Genomic DNA, 25,333 nt, shown 5'->3' on the forward strand with positions numbered 1-25,333 from the left:
CTCTGCACCGAGGGCAGAACCAAGCGGGGACGTGGAGCAGAGCCACGCTTCCAAAGAAGGAAAGCCCGCATGCTGCTTCCCCTGGGAACAAAAGCAGGGTAACAGCCTCCGGAGCCTGCTGCATCACTGCCAGGAGTGCCAGGGCTTGCGGTATTGTGGTGGGCACCGGCAGATTTTAAAGTTTTTATAGAGATTGGTGTGACAACAAAGGGCTCCCGGTGAGAAGCATGTTTAGGGTGCCTGGGTGCTTGAAAGGGTGACCACATCCCGCCTGTAACTTAGGGAGGAAAGGATGGGAGGCACAGAGAGCATCTCGGGTGTGCGCAGAGAGGTGCCCGTGTCCCAGCCAGGGACAGGACAAGGGTGTGTTCGCTTCCCTGCGGGTAAAATAAAGGGTCAGCAAATTGAAGGGAAGCCCCTTCACACGCCCCCTCACCCTGTCTGATCAATGAGGAGAAATGATTGCTGTTTCAAGAGATGATTATACAGACGCTTCTACTTCCACTCCCTCCTCCAGCCCCCAAACAACCCCGGCAGCCTTTCAAGGCTCCCTCTGCCCTAGATCAGCCCCAGGAGAGTCCCCATACTGAAAGGTATGAATACAAGATTAAACTCAGGACAATGCCCTTACTCCAGCTTCCCCACTCCCACGCCCCACTGAACAGGCTAGCCAGCATGCGGGCGCTGAGCAGAAATGTATTCACACACTAGAAACCCAGTGCTTCCCTCCCCGCAGCGTGTCCCCGAGTGAAGTAAGTAATTGGTAGTTTCTTTGATGGATTTCACTTTTACTGCTTTCAAGTTAGCCACAATCCTCAGCCTACCCGGGTTTTCTCTCATGTCTGCAATATTCAGGATTATTTGCTGAATCTGCTCTGAGTGACACCAGCCAGCACAGACTGGGGCTTGTGAAATTCAGGCTGTCTTTAGATACGACCGGGCAGACAGCAGGCTGCACTCGGTGTTTCAGTTCCTGGACTGAAGTACAACTCCTACATTGCAAGCAAAAGTCAAGAGCACACCAAGCTGGAAGCAACCTACCCTGACGAGGCACCCAGCCTCCTGTCCCCTCCCCAGGACACACAGGCTCGCCCACGGCCTGCTGACAGCACTACAAACCTCACCAGATCTCTGCTTCTCAGCACCCCACTCCAAACAGCAGAGCACCTGCACAAAGCAGCCAGCTTCGCACAGCACAGCTCGCAGATCAGCACATCCCCTTGCAATTGAAGCTCAGGCTCCGAGCTGTTGAGATAATTGGGCTGAGAGCCTACACCATCAGAGGGAAGAAGTTACTAATGCAGATCTATGGTCTTGACTGGCCAGTACTGGGGACAGGAGCCTCCTGTAGCCATTAGCTTAACAGAAGTAGGTGCTTTTTCAAGGGTACTGGTGTAGGCCTGTGTGTTCAGTACACCAGCATCTTGGACCCCACGTGGAGGAGGATCATCTCTCCCCCCCAAGCCAGCTCCAAACTAACTTTACACAAGCAGCAACTTGCCAGCCAGCACAGAGGTACCCGTGCTGCCGGTTCGCACCCAGGCTTAAGACCACAACGTGCATGCCCTTGATGTGTACCCCCTCCATGTGTACACCCTCCATGTGTGTACACCCCTGATGTGTGTACACCCTCCATGTGTGTACACCCCCTATGTGTGTACACCCTCCACGTGTAAACCCTCGATGTACGTACACCCTCCACGTGTGTACACCCTCAGCGTTCCTACTCTGGATGTGCCTGCCCTGGATTTTGCGTCAGGCCAGCTGGCAGCCAGGATCAGTTTGCAGTGCGCGGATCCGATTGCAGGCCCGGCGGGGCCCGGGGGCGGCGGGGCCGGGGCCGGGGCCGGGGCCGGGGCCGGGGCCGGTGGCGCCCCGCCGTGGCTCCGCAGGGGAATTACCGCGCCGGGGCCAGCCCGGTGCCTGTGCCACCGAGGTCCCCCTGGTCCCCCGAGGCCCCCCGGCCCCCGCGCCTTGGAGAAGCTCACTGACAGCTCAGAAGCGCTCTGCCCCGGTTGCTTCTGCTCGGCCTTAAGGCCGAGGGAGCAGAGGAGTCACCGTCTCCCTCTGTGCGGCCCTTTACACCCTTGAAAGCGATTATCTGCCAACCCTCACCCCCGATCTTGAGATACGCTTCAAAAGTTGTCAATGACCTGGCTTCATTCCTGAGACTCCTTGGTTTTCATGACGGTTTTTAGGCAAGACTTCCCCCCGCTGTTGGCACTCGTGGCTGGTGAGGGAATGGGATATCCTGGCAAAGGATCTTGTTCTCTGTGCTGCCCCAGGGGTAGAACGGGGAACGGGGAAAAGGACGGAGGTGCTCCGTGAGATAAAACCCCATCCTAGCAGGATTTTGAAACAAAACTGTTTGTTCAAAACCAGGGCAGAACTGATGAAGTATGGGGACAAAGCCAATGTCTCTGCCCAGAATTACGGACAAGTTTCACGCCATTCAGGAAAGCTGAATGGGGGGGTCAGGCTGACTTCTGGGCTGTTTTAAGCATTTGAGGTTAAAGGGCACCTAGAGCTGCTGCTGAAGTAATGAATGTTTTATTTAAAGGCTATTTGGTTGCTAGAACTTCTAGGGCCCAAACCTATTGAATTATTTTAAAAGCCTTTATGTAGCAAGAATGTTCACGGCCGTAGGCAAGAGGAGCGCGTACCCTTTTGGGGTGCGTGACGGTCCACATACGTTTTTAGGCCCGTATATTTTTCTCGTTCGATTCCAGTGTGGCAGCTGGAGCGCGGGGTCAGCTCCTCCCCGCCCGCCTGGGTTGTCTCAGCAACCCTCGCTTCAATGCCCTCTTGTTATGTCCTGTAAATGTTTAATGGGAAGCTTATCTCTCTTACCTATGCAGATGGCTCAGGTTATTGAGCTTGTGAACAGGGATTAATTGGAAATGGGCAGATGTTGGCTAGCCAGAAAAAGAGCTTAGTAAGTAATTAGATGAGCTGGGATGCTGTTGTGGGGGCAGTGCCTCCTCTGAAGGGTTCAGAGGAAAAAGGACAAGCCCAAAAGGAAGTTCCAGTAGCCCTGCTGTCTGGGAACGACGAGACCTCATGAACACTGGGTGCAACTGGAAGACGACGGCCGTACGTCAGTGCCCGGCTGGGTGACAGCTGCAGCCCTCAGTGATGGATTAGCACCCAGTACTCTCAGCTAGTCTCAGCTCGCAATCCAGGGCGTCTGGCTCTTCCCTCGCAGATAATGGGGATTGTCGGGGCGAGATGGATGGGGAAAGACGGTCCTGTTCCATGGAGCAGCCTGATTGAACCTGCCACTTTGAATCCCGACTGTAAGAAGTTCAAGATCTGCATGCTTGGTGCTGATATTTTTCTAAATAATAGATTATTATAGTTTAGGCTCTAATATGCGTTATCAATCTTAAGTGGATTTTTGAAGATTATATGCTTTAATAAATCCAATTTTTAAAAGATCAGACTATAAAAAATTTGCATGTGACATAAGGTGCATAAAAATAGAGAATGGAAAGAAAAATCCAGAGCAGCTGAAACAAAGCATTCTTCATTCTTAGCTAAAATAACACCCATGTGCATGTTCGTTCATGCATGTATAACCTTTTTGCAGTATGTTTTGCCCACCTGCACACACCTGCATTTGGGCACAGCTATTTATGTGCAAGCGAGCAATTTGTGAAGCTGTATCCTATGCACCCATGCCCCCTTTCGAAGGCCTGTTCTCACTTGCTGACAGACCAGGAAATAATTCTTGGGACTAACGCTTGGATACAAGGATAGGTGGAAGGATCTGCAGCCCGTTCCTAGGCACAAAGAGCACCCCGTTCACTGGGGTTCATCACCACCACAGAGAGCTGGTGAACGCATTGCCCCAATCCTAATCGCCGGGGAATGTTAGTAAGATGCCTGCAGTGCAGAGTCAAGGTTTATTTGAGGAACAGGATGGTCAGAAATCAGGTTTGAGTGTTTCACAACATCAGAGAAGCTTGAGATTTGTTTACAGCGCCTAATTATAGCAGTGTAGTGCCAACAGAGAGTAAGGAAAGATGAAAGATGTGCTGTAAGGAAAGAATATGCAATGGGCGATTGCAGTACTGCATCAAATTCCTCATGAAAAGAACTCTTCTAAGTCCTTATAACATATACCTGGGGACAAAAGGTGAATAAACGATGACACTCTGTAGAAGTAGCTGGGGAAATGGCTGCAGCATTTCGTAATCAGAGTGAGTCAGAGATGATATTTCTGGGAATGCACATGCAGAAGGCAAGAATTTCCCCCGGGAGGCAGGGAATGGTTGGTATCTGAAAATCAGCAGTTCTTTAGTTCCACTCAATGAGCTGTGGAGAGAAGGGAAATCAAATGCCAGAGGAAGATGGCATGAAGCAGAACAGATCCAGCCTTTGTAACAAGGAGTTAGTACTGGGGAAAGCAGGCTTAAAAATAGAGACCTTTAAGCAAATGAACTGGTGTCGTAAGAATCAAAGAGGTATGAGTCTCTCCTGGCTGTTCTATATAGGCAAAGTGCCCTGAACGTCTGTCTTCACGAAGTCCCCGCCCAAGACCTCCATGATGTGATTACCTTTTGGAGGAGGGAATCTGAGAAGCTTTAAAGCTACTAATTTCTTGCCATGAATCTGAACAAGAACAGATGCCAGACATTTCCTGCGCATCATGTGCTCCTGGATAGACCACGTTACACTGCAGGTAGCGGTGATGGCTCTTCAGCCTGGGCTTCCCACAGCGGGGTTCTCATGGCAGCAGCAACTTGAGTCTTTCAGCTACACCAAATGAACTGTTTAGAAGAACAGAAAGGGATTCAGACCAGGACAGCTCCCAAATGACTCTCAAAGCTCTCAGTCAGGCAGCTGAGCAGATGCCAGCCCCATAGGTGTTCCAGCCGTCTCCTCTTTGCACAGATACTATTACACCAGCCACCATCAGCTCGGTGTGCTGCACAGTGAGGGACACGTCTAAGGGTTACGTGACTGGAAGGTAGGAGAGATCCTACTCCTATCCTATTTCAGGACTCCATTTACAGGCATCAGATTATAGTGGCAGTAACTTAAGCAAGCGTATACATACCCAACTGGATGTGGAGCCAGATTTTCACAGATTTGGCCACTGACACTGTGGCCATATTTTCTTAATTCTCTGTTAGACTCCTGAAGAGAGTGGGACAGTTTTCCAAGGTCAGCAGCACCCAAATAGAGCTCAGCTATTAAAAGCTGTTAAGCCATTGAGAGACCAGCAATGTCACCAACGCTCTTGCTAGGAGACCCAGACAGGTCTCTTTAAACATGCTCCATGCATGCCTAATCGAGTTTCAGCTTGCAGAGTCTATTCCTTCCCCTGCCTCCAGCTCAACTCCAACCTCAGGATATGCAGAACATTAAAGCTGAGGTAAAGATGTTCCCAGTCATTCCCTTAGGTCCAGGACGACCAGACTCCTGATACCTTTCAGCCCGCTTTTGAAAGGAAAAAACTCCACCATTCTTCTCTTTAAAGCAGAAACCAAAGCAAGAGGAGGAGAACGGGTTATCTCCTAACACCTCCCAGACTGGGCATTGGAAGCAACACAACTCAAAGTAGTAGTCAGTGATCCGTTAATACTCCTCCCTTAGATTTTAAGCCAAGTCAGGCAGCAAAACTTTCCCAAGATGGCAAGGTAAAAGCTAAGAAATAAAACCACCATTGAGTCAAGCTGTCCTGATCATGGCACAAAAGCTCTCTCACTTTTAGCAAAGTGAAAATAAAGGGTTACTTCTTGCTGCAGGCATTTATGTACAAAGGGATTGTTGATTTTGTTCTGCTTGCCTTTTGCTGCTCCCAAAGGTTTGATATTTGACACAGCCCAGTTTGGGCAGGGCCGTGGTATAGCCCACTGACATGTGCTGGCAGAGGTGCCTTCTGCTTCACAGGCCCTGGCGCATGAGCTGAACTCCAAAAGGATCAAGCGTTGGGTAGGAGTCTGAAGCTGCTTACTGTGTCCAGGAAGGAGATGGCTGCATTTAGATGTCGTTTGCCAGGAAGGAGTAGGTAAGATTGCTCTGATCTTCATGATAAAATGCTTATCAAGTATATAGAGCTTTGAGCAAAACCAGGCAGTTGTTAGGAGAACCTGCTGAACTGCTGTCAGGATGTAACATTTATCACCGGAGTGAATAATCTCCTGTGACTGCTTTGTCTCATGTTTTGCCAGTGTGAAAAGAAGGGTTTGCTCCACACCAAAAAAGTGCCCAACAGAAAGGAAAGGTTTGGGAACCACAAACACATCAGAGATGGTTCGAAATCTCCTTTTCCTAGCAGATTAATAAGGGACATATGCCAAGGCCACACACAACTTAGGCCTGCTTCACCCAAAGCCACTTGAATAAAACCGGGCATGTTACAAAGACTGCACACATATAACATCGACCCAGGGAAATTAAGTTTCTATCTGTGAACTGACTACCCAAGCCCATTTTCCCCTGCAATAAATACTTACTACACTGGTAAGGAAAGGCGGAAGAAACAGAAAGTGAGCCTAAATTCTTTGTTAGAGATATAAGCAGGTGACTTAAACATTTGAGACAGCCAAAAAGCATAGATTTATCAGTACCCTGCCAAGGCACAGGGATGCTTTTCTATAGGGATGCGATTCCTGGGCATATCAACAAAATGACTGATGTCTTAATAGGCATCCTGACAGTTTGCAAGGTTAGGCTAGTTTTTGGACAGATGTGTTTAATAGCTCCTCTTTCACTCTAAGATGGTCATGTCTTATGTAGGTTATACAGCTCTGGAGAAATGAACAGAACAAAGTTTAGCCTTTATCCTGGTTATTTTTCTACAGCAAGAATGAAGCACTCCATTTCTATTTGAAAGTGCAAAAAATGTGCTGCTAATCTCAGATCTCTATTTGTGATTAAACAAAGAGGAGCAGCACCGAAGCTTTCTGGCCTGCAGCCACATTTCTTCTTGAAGTGTTATCAGAAAACTGCTGGAAAAGCACTGCATCTGCACGGTTGGGAAAAGCAAGCAACATTGACACCTGCTGTTGGGTATTTTAATTGCTGATAGTACCCAGCCACAAGACTCTTGTAAAGCAGGAGGAAGATGATCTCCTTAGTTAAATTACCTGCTAATATTTTTATTTTGCTTTCATTTTGCCTCCTGCAGTGCTTTCAAGGTGCACTTAATTGCAAATCAAGAAGCTGCATGTGCAGGGAAACTTCTTCCTTTAACTCAATTTCTTCCTTCGTTTAATTCATGCAATTAGATGATTCTTTGGGAGTGAGAATTTTTTATGAGGCTAGCTGATAAAAATGAAAGAGCTGAAAACTAATGCTGCTAGTATCAGACGAGGCTGTACTGTATGCTAAGTGACAGAGCATGCTGATTTCTGAGGAGGTTAACCCTTCTAGCTCATACAGACCTCTCGGAGCATATCAGAAAGCACTGCCCAGCCAAGCGTAGAGCATGGGTTTGAATGAGTTTATCAGGTTTTACCGTGGTGCCAGATCATATTTAACACCCTTAAAGGGCTTTACACTAAAAAGTTAATCATTGTGATTTCTTTCATGCACAGCTGTTTTTTTTCCAGCTCATTAAAGAGAATTTCAGCAGACGATGAAATGACTCTCCCAAGTGCAGAAGGAAAAATTTAGCCAGCTGGCACAAAGAGCTTACCTCTATGCCTTCCCTCCAAGCATTACCCTTTTCCTCTTCAGAAAAGGACATTACCTCCTCCTCCTCTAGCGGCTGGCGGCTCCAATCTCCCTGTACTAGGAGACGGATACCCGTGCCTCTGCATCCAGATAAGGGTTAGGGTAGGGCTCGCCAAAACACGCGGCGCCATTGCATTGACCTTTACCTTTCTCCCCAGTCCAGCCTTCCACAGTGACCTGCCTAACCTCCAGAGCAAGGGCAGCGAGAACAAAACAACCTCTCTGAAGCAATGGCTTGCCTACACCCAGGTCAGCTAGGCCAGGATGGCTAAGGTCTTTGGGGAAAACAGCAGGTGTTGAATGGAAAAAAATCCATTCAGATATGCTTAGAAGAAAGACACTGCATCCTGGAACCAACCACATGAGACAAGCTCGTCTAGAAGAAAAGAGATGTGGGTAATTTCTCCCTATGGAGCGTCACAGAAAGCTAAGGCACAACATGAATGCTTGGCAACACAGAGGTCTCTCAGTTTGGGAAAGAGCTGATCGAAAAGAGGAGGGAATAAGCGTGGGAGGAAATGCAACCTGCCTGATGCTCTGTCCCTGGGCTCCCTCTCGTCGAGCTTGACCTCCCAGAAATAATGCTGCTCCCTGAAGGAAATGACCTTTGCAAGTGGGAGAATGGCTCGGCAGAAGCCGAGTTGGTTTTCCTTTACTCACAGGACACCAGGAAACTCTCTCCACTTCCCTGCAGTCACAACACGCTCACCTGGTGTGGGCAAGAGACAGCCCAGATCACAAAGCCCCCCGCATCCCGACAGACAGCTTGCCTACGGCAAGTGAGCCCGCCTCCTGTGCCCTCCGCAAAGCCCATTGCTGTGAGCCTAAGCCCGACTCAGCCCTGCCTCGCTGGCTGCCCCGGCCAAGGAGGCAAAACCCTTGCAATCCACCTTTGGTTTGGCAGTGCCTACCACCGCCGGGCAGACCCAATGACAGCGCAAGGTGAGCGCTTCCGCTGTCTATCACCGCGTAATCGCCAGCGTTGACACAAAGCCTGTCGCTGCAAACAAAATCCCGAAGAAGAAAAGCCATCTACATTTGTTCTTCCACCATTCGTGCGGCACCGCGACGTGGCACAGCCTGATAACAGCGGTGGCTCCGGCTGGAGTGCTAAGGCCCATGGTACTGGTATCAGTTTTTGTGAGCCTGACCTCTACCAAGTTTCATAACGTTTGTGCATCTTTGTTGATACAAGACTTGCATGAAACGAGAGCAGCGTATATAAGCAAGAAAGAGGCTGCAAGCAGTTCCTCCAGCACAAAGATGGCCAAGCTCGTTCTGCTTACCGGTAAGTCCTGCTTCATACCTTCTTCCTCCGCCTTTATGATGAGTATTTGTGGATGTTTCGCTATACCGGGTGGTTACACAAGGGGTTTTTGGAGTTAAAGACGTTTCACTCTCCTGTCAAGAGAAAAGATACAGCAATTACTTTCAGGAGGCATAGTTGTATTTTTCAGTACTGCTCGTGTGGATATGTTATGCTTTAAAAATTGATAGAATTCGTTGCTCATTGAAATTGAAAAGTGCTTTGTGAACTTCTATACCAACGCTCAGCTGCCCTGTGCTTGAGGAACCAGATTCTTGTGTGTTTTTCCAAGACAACACAACAATCTCAAGCGAGTTCAGATTACGCTTTTGACGAAACGCGACTTCTTAGTCTCAGTCTCCGCTTCCCTCAGAATGAAGACTAACCCCACACTTTTTTCTTTAAAGGTCTGGCCCTCCTGCTGAACGCCCAGATAGGTATGTGCTTTCTGCCCCACAACAACCCCACCAAAGCCTTCTCAGTGTTGGCACATACAGGCAACTGCAACAGACTTACTAGCTAATTCTTTTACTAGCCGTGGGGGAGGAAGGAGAGGCAGGCAGGCACACAGCGATGGTGTCTCGGAAGACAAAAACTTGACGAAGCATGGCATGCTCAAGCTAAAGTGCAGGTGCCTGAATGGCTGGCTCTCTGCTCTTTTCTCTCCCGACCGCCTCTCCTCTACTTCTCTGCAGGCACCGCCTATGTGCTGTCATGTTACTTCACCAACTGGGCCCAGTATAGGCCTGGCCTGGGGAAATTCATGCCAGACAACATCGACCCGTGCCTGTGCGACCATCTGATCTACGCCTTTGCTGGGATGTCCAACAATGAGATCACAACTTACGAATGGAACGACGAGACCCTTTACAAATCCTTCAACGGCTTGAAGAACCAGTACGTACCGAGAGCAAAGGGCATCACTTGTTCTCCCTCTCAGGTCCTGCCCTGTTATTCAGCACCTGTTCTCTGCACAACGGCAGCACAATCCCCCGTCGAGGGACGCCAAGGAGAAGAGGCAGACGGTGACGGGGAGGGAAAGGGAGGGCAGGGCAGGGCAGGGCAGGGCAGGCTGCCAGCACCGGTCCTCTGAGGATGGTGACAGCGACTCGGTGCGCTCTGGACTTGCTCTTCGGGTTTCACACCAAGAGATCAGGGCACACACAGGCAGCTACACCAGGCGCTTTCAAGAAGAGCAAGAGCACTGTGCTTTATGTTGGTCTGTTGTGTAATAATGGTAGAAATTGGCAAGACCAAACCGTTGCTTGTAGTGAAATATGCTCCTGTTCCTCCCTTTGCAGGAACGGAAACCTGAAGACCCTCCTGGCAATCGGAGGATGGAATTTCGGGACAGCCAAGTAAGTTCAAACCATCTCCTTCCCCTAACGGCACCCTGGAAAGCGAGAGAGAGCAGGGAAGAGGCACCAACCAAACCCCAACTCTGTCCTGCTCCGCTTCCTAGGTTCTCCACAATGGTTTCCACGCCCGAGAACCGCCAGACCTTCATCAAGTCCGTCATCAAATTCCTGCGCCAGTATCAATTTGATGGGCTGGACATTGACTGGGAATACCCTGGGTCCAGGGGCAGCCCACCCCAGGACAAGACCCTCTTTACTGTCCTCGTTAAGGTAGGCTCCAACCAAAGGTTTTGGGCAAAGCCCCCTGCTCTGCACGGCTCTGGCTGCGAAGCCTCAGCCCAGAGAGTCCACGGTGAGAGCTGTTTCTTGGCGTCCCTCAGGAAATGCTGGCAGCCTTTGAGCAGGAAGCCAAGCAGGTCAACAAGCCCCGTCTCATGCTCACCGCAGCTGTTGCTGCAGGACTTTCCAACATTCAGGCTGGCTACCAGATTGCTGAGCTCGGAACGTGAGTACCAAACCCGCAGGTAGCGTTTCTGCGACCTAAGTGCTCTTCCTTCAGGCGGTCAAGGGAAACTCTGCCATTATCTGCCAGAAACCAAACACATCGCATATGGGGGCCCTACTCTTTGGCGTCAGGCAAGAACGCTAGGAGAGCGGTGCTTCTTCGGTGGGAAAGGGGACACTTTGGGAAAGCAAAGTGTAGCAACGGGCTGCTCAAAGTCATCGGGGAGCGTGTCTCGGTTCCCAGAATACCGGTGCAATTGCCACTCTGCCTTGACCTCTGCCTCCCTCCGCTGGAGGAGAGACTTGGCTCCCACACTTACAAGGCCAGCTCAAAACAAAGCCTTGAAGAACCCAGACTTGCAGACAGTGGGGACATGGCCAGGGAGGTGGTGGGGAAAACGGCCAGCACTAAAGGGACAATCGGGTCGGGGTGACTGAGCAGGCCAGGAGACAGACGCGAGCAATGTTCTCCACAGGTACTTGGACTACTTCCATGTGATGACGTACGACTTCCATGGCTCTGGGGATGGACACACTGGGGAGAACAGCCCTCTGTACAAAGGCCCAGCTGACACTGGGAACCTCGTCTACTTCAATGTCGTAAGTATATTTCCCGAGACTGTGTCACAGATGATTATCGTGACACCAGTGATCAGAAGTTTAAGGAGTCATCCTCCTGCCTACAGATCCTGGCACAGGCTTTGACTGCTGTGGTTTTTTTACAGGACTATGCTATGAACTATTGGAAGAGCAATGGTGCCCCAGCTGAGAAGCTCCTTGTTGGATTCCCAACCTACGGAAATAACTTCAACCTCCAAAACCCATCTGACACTGCTGTTGGGGCACCAACATCAGGACCTGGGCCAGCTGGACCTTACACGAGGCAGGCTGGACTCTTGGCTTACTACGAGGTACGTGTGCTCCTACACAGCCAGGCCACCAAGAACACAAACACCCTTCAAACTACCCAGCAAGGAAGTTTTAACCCACGCACCCGTGGAAGATGCCAGCTGCCCTTTTTTGTAGGACACTTGCTAACTTCTCCCTCTCTCCCCTTTTTTCCTAGATCTGCACGTTCCTGGACTCTGGAGCCACCCAGGCTTGGGATGCCCCCCAGGACGTGCCCTACGCCTACAAAGGCAACGAATGGGTTGGCTATGACAACATCAAGAGCTTCAACATCAAGGTATGGTGGGATGTGTGGCTGTGCCAATAGTAAGGCAGGAGGCCTTCTGCGGTAGCAGGTCCCCGGACTCATTGGGATTTCTGCCCTGGCACGAACAGGTTGACTGGCTGAAGAAGAACAATTACGGAGGTGCTATGGTTTGGGCCCTTGATATGGATGACTTCACGGGCACTTTCTGCAAGGAAGGCAAATATCCCCTGATCACCACCCTGAAGAACGGTCTCGGTCTGCAAAATGGCGGTGAGTAGCTCGAGGAGCGTGTGCTTCTTGAAGGTGACTCCCTAGCTCGCTGCTGATGCAGGGCTTCAGAGACCCGGGGACTCTGGAGCCTTGGTGGGTAAAGACCTTCTGTGGAAGCCACAACTAGAGATTGCCCAGGAAAGATCCCTTCACTCTACAGCCACCGGGACAACGGAGGGGGATTGTAACTTGGACCTGGGTCCAGATGTTTCAAAGGCCTGCTGTGAACCCGGCCAGCCTGTGCGGCAGCACACTTTAATAGCTGACCCCGCCACTAAAGGGCCTGTGGAGGGAGGGGAGGGCTGAGAGACAACACAAACCCAAGCCCTTTCCTGCTCTTCTTTCAGGCTGTGCCTCCGGTTTAGCCCAATCCTCCAGTCACTGAAGCTCCTAACCAAGGAAGTGGTAGTGGGAGCGGGGGCTCAGGTAGCAATACTGGTGGCTCTGGGGGGAGCGGTTTCTGTGCTGGCAAGGCCAACGGCGTCTATGCAGATCCAACCAGCAAGAGCAGCTTCTACAACTGCGTTAATGGTGAAACGTTCATGCAGAGCTGCCAGGCCGGCCTCGTCTTTGATACCAGCTGCTCCTGCTGCAACTGGCCATGAAGATACCAATGCTATTAAATCGAACAGATCCCTCTGATCTAACTGCATGAAATAAGAATGATTAAATAAAGTATTCTGCAAAAGCAACAATCCTCACTGTTTCAACTCATCTCGCTCTTCCTATTTTGAGGCTCCCTGATTCTCTCACGATACTCACACGCGTGCTCAGGGAAGGGCCTGAATGCACAAGCTGGACGTAATTCCAGCATGGCATTTTCCAGGGGTTTCTCACTGCCATGCCTGGACAGCCAGGCACAGGGAAAAAGACCGAGAGCTGACCCCGGGGCAGATCAGGCTGTGCCACACCAGAGGTCACAGAGAAGGGTCCTGACAGCACAGCCTCTACACTGCTGCCCTCTCCCCTACTGACTTACAGCCTGTGAGCAGCAGCTCCTCGGAGCGGGAGCCAGAAAGGTGCAATCCCCGGGGATGTTAGCAAACCTCTTTATGTGTGAACAGCCATAAACTGGCATTTTCCAGGGCTTTCTTGCTGTGCCAGGGGGGCAGTCGGTGAGAGGGAAAAAAAGCAGAAGAAGGGACGGGGCAGACCAGGCTGTGCCATGAGAGAGCACATAGAGGAAGGAGGGTCGCAGTGGCACAAACAGGGTACAGGCTCCCCACAGAGCCCTCGTGCAAGGCCTGTGCATTCGGCCAGGAAAAAGCATTCTCCTCCTGGGAAATCTGCCTTTCAAAGGGACCAGTATTCCCAGCTCCCACACCCCTGGGGCTCTGGCCGTGAAGCATCCGTCACTCCCTGCTGCCGGAACGGTTCAGCTGAGCACGTGCCCATGCACAGGCAGACTCCTGATGTGTCCTAGAGCCCCAAAAGTCCTCTCCACTGTCTGAGCAGCGAAGCACCCTCACGCCCCATTGCGGAAGCCTAAGGGCTGAATCGCAAAACTGTTCTTCCTCCCCTCCCAACAAAGGTTCATGTAAAAAGCATCTGCTGAGAGAAGAGAAACGAGTGGGAGGGATCTCTTCTGCTGCTCAGGCACTTCTGCCCTTCCCCTCATGCAAAGGGTGTCTTCAAAAGCCAGTAAGAGGCTTCTGCTTTTAAACGACAGGGAAGCAGCCTCACATACTCCCTGGAAAAGAAATCGCAGGGCAAGAAAGGCTTTGTGATAGCAGCAGCAGCAGCCCAGTGTTTCTTACCAGAGCCACAGGTACGAAAAGCGAGTGTCAAAGAAGCAGAGCCACTGCTTTGCAAGAACCTGCAGACGCTTGGCAGACTCTTTTCCCTTACCTTCATTGGCCATGAATCACTTTTTCAGAAGCAGTCTCTCTTTGAGAAGCAGAGAGGGAGCTGGAAAACCAGTAAGCTTTGAGGTGCTTGTGGCTGTAGTACACAGGCAAATACAGACCCCTCTCAGAATGCAGGGTTGTCACGGATCTCCATACACAGAGCCGAGCAGCAGGCAAGTCCTGTGCTAAGCCTGGGGCCTGGTGACTCACATGAGCTCTGGCAGCATAGGCTATACATATCTATGTATATGCAGACATCTCTGGGGTACATTCCAATAGGAAAATTCCCAAGGAATTTCCAAGAACACCACTCCACACTAAGAAAAAACATACTGGCAACACAATGTCTCCCTGGCCATACTAAGTTGTCTGCCTGCAGTCAGGATCAGCAGCCCAAAACAGGCATAGCTCTCCCCAGGTGATTTCTGGCAAAATCACATAGCTTCTCACATCCAAAAATAAACCCGGAATGCATTTCAGCTAGCTCAACAGCATCTTTGCAGCCTCGCTTCACATGGAAATCCAAAGCCGGATCTTTCATATACATAAACCCAGCCAAGGGCCCATCTACCTGATACGCGTCTCTCCATTGCTAATGCGGACGCTGGCTGGCGTAACGCTGCCAGCAGCACAAATGCCTCTATCGGCTGTCGGCTCCAATCTCCCTGTACCGGGAGACCGATACCCGTGCCTCTGCGTCCAGATAAGGGTTAGGGTAGGGCTCGCCAAAACACGCGGCGCCATTGCATTGACCTTTACCTTTCTCCCCAGTCCAGCCTTCCACAGTGACCTGCCTAACCTCCAGAGCAAGGGCAGCGAGAACAAAACAACCTCTCTGAAGCAATGGCTTGCCTACACCCAGGTCAGCTAGGCCAGGATGGCTAAGGTCTTTGGGGAAAACAGCAGGTGTTGAATGGAAAAAAATCCATTCAGATATGCTTAGAAGAAAGACACTGCATCCTGGAACCAACCACATGAGACAAGCTCGTCTAGAAGAAAAGAGATGTGGGTAATTTCTCCCTATGGAGCGTCACAGAAAGCTAAGGCACAACATGAATGCTTGGCAACACAGAGGTCTCTCAGTTTGGGAAAGAGCTGATCGAAAAGAGGAGGGAATAAGCGTGGGAGGAAATGCAACCTGCCTGATGCTCTGTCCCTGGGCTCCCTCTCGTCGAGCTTGACCTCCCAGAAATAATGCTGCTCCCTGAAGGAAATGACCTTTGCAAGTGGGAGAATGGCTCGGCAGAAGCCGAGTTGGTTTTCCTTTACTCACAGGACACCAGGAAACTCTCTCCACTTCCCTGCAGTCACAACACGCTCACCTGGTGTGGGCAAGAGACAGCCCAGATCACAAAGCCCCCCGCATCCCGACAGACAGCTTGCCTACGGCAAGTGAGCCCGCCTCCTGTGCCCTCCGCAAAGCCCATTGCTGTGAGCCTAAGCCCGACTCAGCCCTGCCTCGCTGGCTGCCCCGGCCAAGGAGGCAAAACCCTTGCAATCCACCTTTGGTTTGGCAGTGCCTACCACCGCCGGGCAGACCCAATGACAGCGCAAGGTGAGCGCTTCCGCTGTCTATCACCGCGTAATCGCCAGCGTTGACACAAAGCCTGTCGCTGCAAACAAAATCCCGAAGAAGAAAAGCCATCTACATTTGTTCTTCCACCATTCGTGCGGCACCGCGACGTGGCACAGCCTGATAACAGCGGTGGCTCCGGCTGGAGTGCTAAGGCCCATGGTACTGGTATCAGTTTTTGTGAGCCTGACCTCTACCAAGTTTCATAACGTTTGTGCATCTTTGTTGATACAAGACTTGCATGAAACGAGAGCAGCGTATATAAGCAAGAAAGAGGCTGCAAGCAGTTCCTCCAGCACAAAGATGGCCAAGCTCGTTCTGCTTACCGGTAAGTCCTGCTTCATACCTTCTTCCTCCGCCTTTATGATGAGTATTTGTGGATGTTTCGCTATACCGGGTGGTTACACAAGGGGTTTTTGGAGTTAAAGACGTTTCACTCTCCTGTCAAGAGAAAAGATACAGCAATTACTTTCAGGAGGCATAGTTGTATTTTTCAGTACTGCTCGTGTGGATATGTTATGCTTTAAAAATTGATAGAATTCGTTGCTCATTGAAATTGAAAAGTGCTTTGTGAACTTCTATACCAACGCTCAGCTGCCCTGTGCTTGAGGAACCAGATTCTTGTGTGTTTTTCCAAGACAACACAACAATCTCAAGCGAGTTCAGATTACGCTTTTGACGAAACGCGACTTCTTAGTCTCAGTCTCCGCTTCCCTCAGAATGAAGACTAACCCCACACTTTTTTCTTTAAAGGTCTGGCCCTCCTGCTGAACGCCCAGATAGGTATGTGCTTTCTGCCCCACAACAACCCCACCAAAGCCTTCTCAGTGTTGGCACATACAGGCAACTGCAACAGACTTACTAGCTAATTCTTTTACTAGCCGTGGGGGAGGAAGGAGAGGCAGGCAGGCACACAGCGATGGTGTCTCGGAAGACAAAAACTTGACGAAGCATGGCATGCTCAAGCTAAAGTGCAGGTGCCTGAATGGCTGGCTCTCTGCTCTTTTCTCTCCCGACCGCCTCTCCTCTACTTCTCTGCAGGCACCGCCTATGTGCTGTCATGTTACTTCACCAACTGGGCCCAGTATAGGCCTGGCCTGGGGAAATTCATGCCAGACAACATCGACCCGTGCCTGTGCGACCATCTGATCTACGCCTTTGCTGGGATGTCCAACAATGAGATCACAACTTACGAATGGAACGACGAGACCCTTTACAAATCCTTCAACGGCTTGAAGAACCAGTACGTACCGAGAGCAAAGGGCATCACTTGTTCTCCCTCTCAGGTCCTGCCCTGTTATTCAGCACCTGTTCTCTGCACAACGGCAGCACAATCCCCCGTCGAGGGACGCCAAGGAGAAGAGGCAGACGGTGACGGGGAGGGAAAGGGAGGGCAGGGCAGGGCAGGGCAGGGCAGGCTGCCAGCACCGGTCCTCTGAGGATGGTGACAGCGACTCGGTGCGCTCTGGACTTGCTCTTCGGGTTTCACACCAAGAGATCAGGGCACACACAGGCAGCTACACCAGGCGCTTTCAAGAAGAGCAAGAGCACTGTGCTTTATGTTGGTCTGTTGTGTAATAATGGTAGAAATTGGCAAGACCAAACCGTTGCTTGTAGTGAAATATGCTCCTGTTCCTCCCTTTGCAGGAACGGAAACCTGAAGACCCTCCTGGCGATCGGAGGATGGAATTTCGGGACAGCCAAGTAAGTTCAAACCATCTCCTTCCCCTAACGGCACCCTGGAAAGCGAGAGAGAGCAGGGAAGAGGCACCAACCAAACCCCAACTCTGTCCTGCTCCGCTTCCTAGGTTCTCCACAATGGTTTCCACGCCCGAGAACCGCCAGACCTTCATCAAGTCCGTCATCAAATTCCTGCGCCAGTATCAATTTGATGGGCTGGACATTGACTGGGAATACCCTGGGTCCAGGGGCAGCCCACCCCAGGACAAGACCCTCTTTACTGTCCTCGTTAAGGTAGGCTCCAACCAAAGGTTTTGGGCAAAGCCCCCTGCTCTGCACGGCTCTGGCTGCGAAGCCTCAGCCCAGAGAGTCCACGGTGAGAGCTGTTTCTTGGCGTCCCTCAGGAAATGCTGGCAGCCTTTGAGCAGGAAGCCAAGCAGGTCAACAAGCCCCGTCTCATGCTCACCGCAGCTGTTGCTGCAGGACTTTCCAACATTCAGGCTGGCTACCAGATTGCTGAGCTCGGAACGTGAGTACCAAACCCGCAGGTAGCGTTTCTGCGACCTAAGTGCTCTTCCTTCAGGCGGTCAAGGGAAACTCTGCCATTATCTGCCAGAAACCAAACACATCGCATATGGGGGCCCTACTCTTTGGCGTCAGGCAAGAACGCTAGGAGAGCGGTGCTTCTTCGGTGGGAAAGGGGACACTTTGGGAAAGCAAAGTGTAGCAACGGGCTGCTCAAAGTCATCGGGGAGCGTGTCTCGGTTCCCAGAATACCGGTGCAATTGCCACTCTGCCTTGACCTCTGCCTCCCTCCGCTGGAGGAGAGACTTGGCTCCCACACTTACAAGGCCAGCTCAAAACAAAGCCTTGAAGAACCCAGACTTGCAGACAGTGGGGACATGGCCAGGGAGGTGGTGGGGAAAACGGCCAGCACTAAAGGGACAATCGGGTCGGGGTGACTGAGCAGGCCAGGAGACAGACGCGAGCAATGTTCTCCACAGGTACTTGGACTACTTCCATGTGATGACGTACGACTTCCACGGCTCCTGGGATGGACGCACTGGGGAGAACAGCCCTCTGTACAAAGGCCCAGCTGACACTGGGAACCTCGTCTACTTCAATGTCGTAAGTATATTTCCCGAGACTGTGTCACAGATGATTATCGTGATCAGAAGTTTAAGGAGTCATCCTCCTGCCTACAGATCCTGGCACAGGCTTTGACTGCTGTGGTTTTTTTACAGGACTATGCTATGAACTATTGGAAGAGCAATGGTGCCCCAGCTGAGAAGCTCCTTGTTGGATTCCCAACCTACGGACATAACTTCAACCTCCAAAACCCATCTGACACTGCTGTTGGGGCACCAGCATCGGGACCTGGGCCAGCTGGACCTTACACGAGGCAGGCTGGATTCTTGGCTTACTACGAGGTACGTGTGCTCCTACACAGCCAGGCCACCAAGAACACAAACACCCTTCAAACTACCCAGCAAGGAAGTTTTAACCCACGCACCCGTGGAAGATGCCAGCTGCCCTTTTTTGTAGGACACTTGCTAACTTCTCCCTCTCTCCCCTTTTTTCCTAGATCTGCACGTTCCTGGACTCTGGAGCCACCCAGGCTTGGGATGCCCCCCAGGACGTGCCCTACGCCTACAAAGGCAACGAATGGGTTGGCTATGACAACATCAAGAGCTTCAACATCAAGGTATGGTGGGATGTGTGGCTGTGCCAATAGTAAGGCAGGAGGCCTTCTGCGGTAGCAGGTCCCCGGACTCATTGGGATTTCTGCCCTGGCACGAACAGGTTGACTGGCTGAAGAAGAACAATTACGGAGGTGCTATGGTTTGGGCCCTTGATATGGATGACTTCACGGGCACTTTCTGCAAGGAAGGCAAATATCCCCTGATCACCACCCTGAAGAACGGTCTCGGTCTGCAAAATGGCGGTGAGTAGCTCGAGGAGCGTGTGCTTCTTGAAGGTGACTCCCTAGCTCGCTGCTGATGCAGGGCTTCAGAGACCCGGGGACTCTGGAGCCTTGGTGGGTAAAGACCTTCTGTGGAAGCCACAACTAGAGATTGCCCAGGAAAGATCCCTTCACTCTACAGCCACCGGGACAACGGAGGGGGATTGTAACTTGGACCTGGGTCCAGATGTTTCAAAGGCCTGCTGTGAACTCGGCCAGCCTGTGCGGCAGCACACTTTAATAGCTGACCCCGCCACTAAAGGGCCTGTGGAGGGAGGGGAGGGCTGAGAGACAACACAAACCCAAGCCCTTTCCTGCTCTTCTTTCAGGCTGTGTGCCTCCGGCTCAGCCCAATCCTCCAGTCACTGAAGCTCCTAACCAAGGAAGTGGTAGTGGGAGCGGGGGCTCAGGTAGCAATACTGGTGGCTCTGGGGGGAGCGGTTTCTGTGCTGGCAAGGCCAACGGCGTCTATGCAGATCCAACCAGCAAGAGCAGCTTCTACAACTGCGTTAATGGTGAAACGTTCATGCAGAGCTGCCAGGCCGGCCTCGTCTTTGATACCAGCTGCTCCTGCTGCAACTGGCCATGAAGATACCAATGCTATTAAATCGAACAGATCCCTCTGATCTAACTGCATGAAATAAGAATGATTAAATAAAGTATTCTGCAAAAGCAACAATCCTCACTGTTTCAACTCATCTCGCTCTTCCTATTTTGAGGCTCCCTGATTCTCTCACGATACTCACACGCGTGCTCAGGGAAGGGCCTGAATGCACAAGCTGGACGTAATTCCAGCATGGCATTTTCCAGGGGTTTCTCACTGCCATGCCTGGACAGCCAGGCACAGGGAAAAAGACCGAGAGCTGACCCCGGGGCAGATCAGGCTGTGCCACACCAGAGGTCACAGAGAAGGGTCCTGACAGCACAGCCTCTACACTGCTGCCCTCTCCCCTGCTGACTTACAGCCTGTGAGCAGCAGCTCCTCACAACAACAGCCCAGTGTTTCTTACCAGAGCCACAGATACGAAAAGCGAGTGTCAAAGAAGCAGAGCCACTGCTTTGCAAGAACCTGCAGACGCTTGGCAGACTCTTTTCCCTTACCTTCATTGGCCATGAATCACTTTTTCAGAAGCAGTCTCTCTTTGAGAAGCAGAGAGGGAGCTGGAAAACCAGTAAGCTTTGAGGTGCTTGTGGCTGTAGTACACAGGCAAATACAGACCCCTCTCAGAACATCATAGGGTCATCGTGGATCTCCATACACAGAGCCTAGCAGCAGGTAAATCCTGCAACACAATGTCTCCCTGGCCATACTAAGTTGTCTGCCTGCAGTCAGGATCAGCAGCCCAAAACAGGCATAGCTCTCCCCAGGTGATTTCTGGCAAAATCACATAGCTTCTCACATCCAAAAATAAACCCGGAATGCATTTCAGCTAGCTCAACAGCATCTTTGCAGCCTCGCTTCACATGGAAATCCAAAGCCGGATCTTTCATATACATAAACCCAGCCAAGGGCCCATCTACCTGATACACGTCTCTCCATTGCTAATGCGGACGCTGGCTGGCGTAACGCTGCCAGCAGCACAAATGCCTCTATCGGCTGTCGGCTTCAATCTCCCTGTACCGGGAGACCGATACCCGTGCCTCTGCGTCCAGATAAGGGTTAGGGTAGGGCTCGCCAAAACACGCGGTGCCATTGCATTGACCTTTACCTTTCTCCCCAGTCCAGCCTTCCACAGTGACCTGCCTAACCTCCAGAGCAAGGGCAGCGAGAACAAAACAACCTCTCTGAAACAAGCAGGTCAGTGGCTTCAGTGCCCGTCTGTTACACGGGCAACTTTGAGGGTGTTTTCCAGGCTCCCATTCAACCAAGTCTGGGTGACCTACTGGAAATTCAGCTTCACACCACCTCAACAGGAATTAAAGAATTAAACTGTGTAAACAGCAGCTCCTTGGAGTAGGAGCCAGCACAGCGCAATCCACAGGGACGATATTAATCCTCTTCTTTTCCTTCCACCCTTCAGACGCTGCCATCGCCAGCATTCCCTCCAGCACCCCCTGCTCTGTGGCTATAGCAACTGGAGTACACACGCGTCCTGACGCCTGGCAGGGCAGCATGGCAGCCGAGTGGGAGCTGAGAGGTGAGCCGTGCGAGGTGCGTGCACCCGGGATGCTGTGGGCACATGGGCTTTCCTTCGCAGCTCCTCGCTGGCGTCGGGCTTCCCCAGCAACCTTCCCCACAACCGGGCTGCTAGGCTGCTCTTTGCTCAGGCTGGGGAAAAAGAAGCCTTTGTGGCAGGAGGGAACAGGCATCCAAAGGCCCGACCCCGCACAAATATGCAGGGTCAGGGGAAATTCCCGTCTGGGAGATAAAGGGATGGTTGGCCTCAGGCAGGGAGCAGCAGACACTTAAGGAAAAAAAGCAGCAAGTGGTGACTTCCGCATGGGTTTGTCACACTGGTGGCATTTCTTTCTCCTGGTCTCACAGATGTTCAGAAGCGGATCTCATTTGGGTCATGTCAAGAGCGGAAAATGTTCCCTCTCCACCATGCCCCAGACAGGCTGGGAATCCAGCTGACAGCCGTCAGGGGAGACCCTTCACTTGGGCCAGGCTATTACCTGAGTCAAGAGGTAAGGTGTCCAGTTTTCGTGCTCAGAGCTTTTCCTTCACAGAAGACACACAGTACAAGAGCAATGGGACCATGGCCAGCCAGACACAGAGTCCCCCTCACCTGCCCTGCAAACCCATTGTACAAGGTCTCCACATATACCTAGAAAACGAAATTCCCCTTCCCTTCCAAACGTACCAGCCCTCAAAGCTCCAGCTGCCCTAGTGCTCTACATTAGTGAGAAATTAGAGGAATTAATAGGAATAACATCTGCTGCTCATCTACTTCTGCCCTTCCCCTCATGCAAATGGTGTCTTAAAAATGTCAGTAAGACACTTCTGCTTTTGAATCGCAGAGAAGCAGCCTCAGATACTCTTCGGAAAACAAACCGCTGAGCAAGAAAGGCTATGTGATAGGAGCGAGAACAGCCCAGCGTTTCATACCAGAGCCACAGGTAAGAAAAGCACACTTCAAAGTGTCAAAGCTGCAGCTTTGCAAGAATTTGTAGGCTGTTCTGAACATAGACTATCAGTTTTGATCACATTTGCTCGGGCTGCCTCCAACTTAATATATACAGTAGCTACAGATCTCCTTACACATAGTCTAGTGGGAGGTGTTGAGCCTGGAGACCGATGACTGATCATATGAGAGCTCTAGCAACATCAACACATGCATTTGTATATACACATTCCTTTATATCACACACACACACACATGTAAACGTACACATTGAGGCAAAATGAAGGAGGGAGCTCAGCTAGACTACCTGAACAAACACGCTATTGTTTTCTGGCCCAACTTCTCTAGAATAACAGTACATTAGGAGAGACATCACAGGACACACTGGGTAAGGAGTAGGGAGTGCATAATTGACTTGTTTTGATTTTTTTACACTATCAGAGTAGCCAAAGCGTGCGATCGAACAGCAGGTCTGTAACACCCAGCTGGCTGCTGATCAGAGCATGTAGGAATGGTTTGCAGAACAAAATCTTCTGTATAGAAATTTTATCTTTTGCAGACTGCGACTCCTGGCCCAGCAACGTACCAGTCATTCTGGAAGGAAGAGAGAAAATGCCAGCCTGCCTATGCTCCATTTTCCATTAAGACACCACGATTTCCAGATAAGCCTTCAGATAAAGAATTTTTCCCTGGGTAATGTAACTCATTTTCTTAGGCTTTTAACAATAAGCAGGAGTACTAGCAGAGAGAAATACCAAGACATAAATCGGAGATAGGTAACTGAGTTCCCAGTAACGATTTTTCATCTTTAAAAAGCTCCCCCGCTTTAGTCTTTAACTTAGCATGATGACTAGAATACCACAACATGCATTTCTCCCATGGATCGAGGTAGGGCTGGTAAATTCCGGTATTACAAACACCATACACCAGCTCCAGAAATGAGATCTTTTGCGCTTGTTTTCTTTAGACCCGGAACTTACGAAGCAGACAAGCCATTACGCAAAAAAATCACTTGGCCGATGAAGTTTGGGTCTCCAGACTGGTCTTTAGTGCCAATGCCAGCAAAGAGGATGCTAAAAATGGAGGTACAGAAGGTAAGGACAGGGCTAAGGGGATGTTATTGCTGGCTTAATGCTTCTGGCAAAGGAAATCGTATGATTACTTCAACACATTTGCACTATGTTTTGTCATCCTTTCCTCACTGGCCTGCTGGGTACGTGGCTCTGCTAGCCTGGGGCACAAGATACAAAGTGATTTTCTGTCAGAAAATGCTGGTTTGCAAAAACAGTTACAGTCCTTCAAAACAAACTTCTATTAAGAAATCTGCTGTGGAAGCTTCCATCCACAAAGTGAGAGTACCAGAGCAGAGACTTCCCCGTGTAGCTCTGCTGAAAAGAAAACCTTTCTGATTTAAAATGTAGGTTGAGGTTCTCGATGCCATCACATATTCCCGCGCTTTTCTGAAGCAATTGTCATTGCTAATATCTAACGGATAATAGTTGTCTTTTAGCTGACGATAGACAGAGAATTCAGGAAGCACCGGGACCGAGTGGCCTACCTGAGTTTATACTACAGCTGAGGAGCCAGGGCCGCCGCCACATGCCCTCCCCTCCCAGCGGGGCAGCTCAGGCCTCACCTCCGCTTCCCACCCACGCGTGGAGACATTCATCTGCGCTACCCAGCCTTTCCAAATAAAACCATTTCAAAAAGAGGCATTTCTTGCCGCTCGTTGTGCTTACCTGGTATCGTGCCAGGTGTCTGCTGCCTCTGCGGGTGTTGGGGTGCCGCTGAGTCCCGCGCACAGCACCCCTCAGTCCTGCTTCCCTCAGACCCTTGGCCCAGGCAGGGCTGGCGGCCATTTTCTCGGGGTCGCCATGGTAACACTTCACCTCATCCTCCCCGACATGGCCGCGGGGGGACTTTTCTCCCCAAAATCCAGCCCTTGCTGGCACCAGAGAGGAGCCAAATGAACGCAGCTAGAGGGCCACCATCTCCTCATCTCCAGCAGACGCTCCAGGCTGGGCCCGGGGCTTCACCCACAGCCTGAGGAGAGCTGAGAAACACGGGGGTGTATGCGGCACAGCCACCCGTACTGCGCTGCCCTCAGGTACGGTGCAGATGGCCCGCAAGACGAACATTTGCATTACGAGCTTTTTCCCTGCTGACACGAGGAAGATCTTCTCAAGCAAGAAGCAAGCAACATGCTGCTAATTAAGAATCTGGCCACAAAAATAAATTTAGGCTGAAACAGAAAGGTGCTGGTATTCATCATCAGTTATTTCTGTAATGTACAACTCAGACCCTAGGGATTTCTATAAATGTTTACAACTTCTCTGTCTGATCGCAAGCTTGATTCAATCTCAGGGGAAAACTAAGAGCAGGCAGCATTCATTCTCGGTATAACTACTACTCACAATGCAGGCTTTCAAATTTTCTGGGTCTGTTTAGCTGTTTCTGTAGCAAATTTCACCCGTAGCCCGATTTCAGCGACAAACCCAAAACGCATTCCTCCAGTTTCCAACTTTGGGTCTTCGAGTGCTCTCACATAGGCACGACAGCTGCTCACAACCTGTCTTTTCTAGGCACGCTGGCCCCTTCCCTTCCGACCGCAAGAGTCTGCTTTGCAGTTGCAGCTGTCAAAGAGGGATGTTACTCGCCGATCCGCCGTCGCCCCTTTTGGTGCAATCTTTTGAAGGAGGGGGCACGACTCACTGGAAATTGTACTCTCCCAAGACCTGGGGTTTATGGCTGTTTAAGGCTTCACCTTTCTATTCATGGCTGATACTGCATACTTCACTTCCACCTGTCTTGGTTTTCTAATCAGGGGAAAAATACACGTGTAAGAGGAGATGTAAAAGAAAGAAAGCAGTACCTATGATTCTGCAGTCCTCAACCACATGTTCCACCTGCAATTGCAGAAACCTT

The 25,333-nt window shown here is 50.9% G+C and overlaps 3 protein-coding genes and 1 long non-coding RNA gene across 5 annotated transcripts; 3 read left to right on the plus strand and 1 right to left on the minus strand.

Moving 5' to 3' along the window:
* Positions 1 to 12,927, plus strand: LOC104013146 (acidic mammalian chitinase-like). Its single transcript, XM_087762308.1, has 15 exons — positions 1 to 752; positions 856 to 3,296; positions 4,497 to 4,684; positions 5,813 to 6,016; positions 7,845 to 8,974; positions 9,400 to 9,429; positions 9,688 to 9,889; positions 10,294 to 10,350; positions 10,455 to 10,620; positions 10,731 to 10,855; positions 11,331 to 11,454; positions 11,580 to 11,765; positions 11,921 to 12,040; positions 12,139 to 12,280; positions 12,628 to 12,927. Exons 5-15 carry the CDS (start codon positions 8,806 to 8,808, stop codon positions 12,663 to 12,665), a joined length of 1,359 nt encoding a protein of 452 aa, XP_087618434.1. The 5' UTR covers positions 1 to 752; positions 856 to 3,296; positions 4,497 to 4,684; positions 5,813 to 6,016; positions 7,845 to 8,805; the 3' UTR covers positions 12,666 to 12,927.
* LOC148055275 (uncharacterized) lies at positions 8,967 to 24,481 on the minus strand. The gene is made up of 3 exons (XR_015705753.1): positions 24,148 to 24,481; positions 16,027 to 16,141; positions 8,967 to 9,087 (listed from the first exon to the last, which is right to left on the minus strand). It is a non-coding gene; the product is annotated as an uncharacterized LOC148055275 (long non-coding RNA).
* LOC148055276 (acidic mammalian chitinase-like) lies at positions 14,986 to 19,996 on the plus strand. 2 transcript variants are annotated; one of them, XM_087762305.1, is made up of 11 exons: positions 14,986 to 16,028; positions 16,454 to 16,483; positions 16,742 to 16,943; positions 17,348 to 17,404; positions 17,509 to 17,674; positions 17,785 to 17,909; positions 18,385 to 18,508; positions 18,625 to 18,810; positions 18,966 to 19,085; positions 19,184 to 19,325; positions 19,673 to 19,996. In XM_087762305.1, exons 1-11 carry the CDS (start codon positions 15,860 to 15,862, stop codon positions 19,930 to 19,932), a joined length of 1,581 nt encoding a protein of 526 aa, XP_087618431.1. In that variant the 5' UTR covers positions 14,986 to 15,859; the 3' UTR covers positions 19,933 to 19,996. The 2 variants fall into 2 exon arrangements, with proteins under 2 accessions (XP_087618431.1, XP_087618432.1); XM_087762306.1 differs by lacking the exons at positions 14,986 to 16,028; positions 16,454 to 16,483 and having other exon boundaries at positions 16,774 to 16,943; positions 17,537 to 17,674.
* CIMAP3 (ciliary microtubule associated protein 3) lies at positions 21,373 to 24,050 on the plus strand. Its single transcript, XM_009465694.2, has 6 exons — positions 21,373 to 21,481; positions 21,829 to 21,971; positions 22,305 to 22,403; positions 22,968 to 23,101; positions 23,376 to 23,502; positions 23,919 to 24,050. Exons 1-6 carry the CDS (start codon positions 21,457 to 21,459, stop codon positions 23,985 to 23,987), a joined length of 597 nt encoding a protein of 198 aa, XP_009463969.1. The 5' UTR covers positions 21,373 to 21,456; the 3' UTR covers positions 23,988 to 24,050.
* Positions 24,482 to 25,333: the final 852 nt, after the last annotated feature.

The sequence above is a fragment of the Nipponia nippon genome, unplaced genomic scaffold (assembly GCF_047370975.1).
Source record: "Nipponia nippon isolate SJK-2023a ecotype South Korea unplaced genomic scaffold, ASM4737097v1 scaffold_25, whole genome shotgun sequence".
NCBI lineage: Eukaryota > Metazoa > Chordata > Aves > Pelecaniformes > Threskiornithidae > Nipponia > Nipponia nippon.

Coding starts and splice junctions, on each gene's coding strand:
- LOC104013146 (XM_087762308.1), top strand. CDS start 8,806: ATGGTACTGGTATCAGTTTTTGTGAGCCTGACCTCTACCAAGTTTCAT. Junction 10,351..10,454: donor TGGAATTTCGGGACAGCCAA/GTAAGTTCAAAC, acceptor TCCGCTTCCTAG/GTTCTCCACAATGGTTTCCA. Junction 11,455..11,579: donor ACCTCGTCTACTTCAATGTC/GTAAGTATATTT, acceptor GTTTTTTTACAG/GACTATGCTATGAACTATTG.
- LOC148055276 (XM_087762305.1), top strand. CDS start 15,860: ATGGTACTGGTATCAGTTTTTGTGAGCCTGACCTCTACCAAGTTTCAT. Junction 17,910..18,384: donor CAGATTGCTGAGCTCGGAAC/GTGAGTACCAAA, acceptor TGTTCTCCACAG/GTACTTGGACTACTTCCATG. Junction 19,326..19,672: donor TCTCGGTCTGCAAAATGGCG/GTGAGTAGCTCG, acceptor CTCTTCTTTCAG/GCTGTGTGCCTCCGGCTCAG.
- CIMAP3 (XM_009465694.2), top strand. CDS start 21,457: ATGGCAGCCGAGTGGGAGCTGAGAG. Junction 21,482..21,828: donor AGCCGAGTGGGAGCTGAGAG/GTGAGCCGTGCG, acceptor CTGGTCTCACAG/ATGTTCAGAAGCGGATCTCA. Junction 21,972..22,304: donor GCTATTACCTGAGTCAAGAG/GTAAGGTGTCCA, acceptor TTTGAATCGCAG/AGAAGCAGCCTCAGATACTC.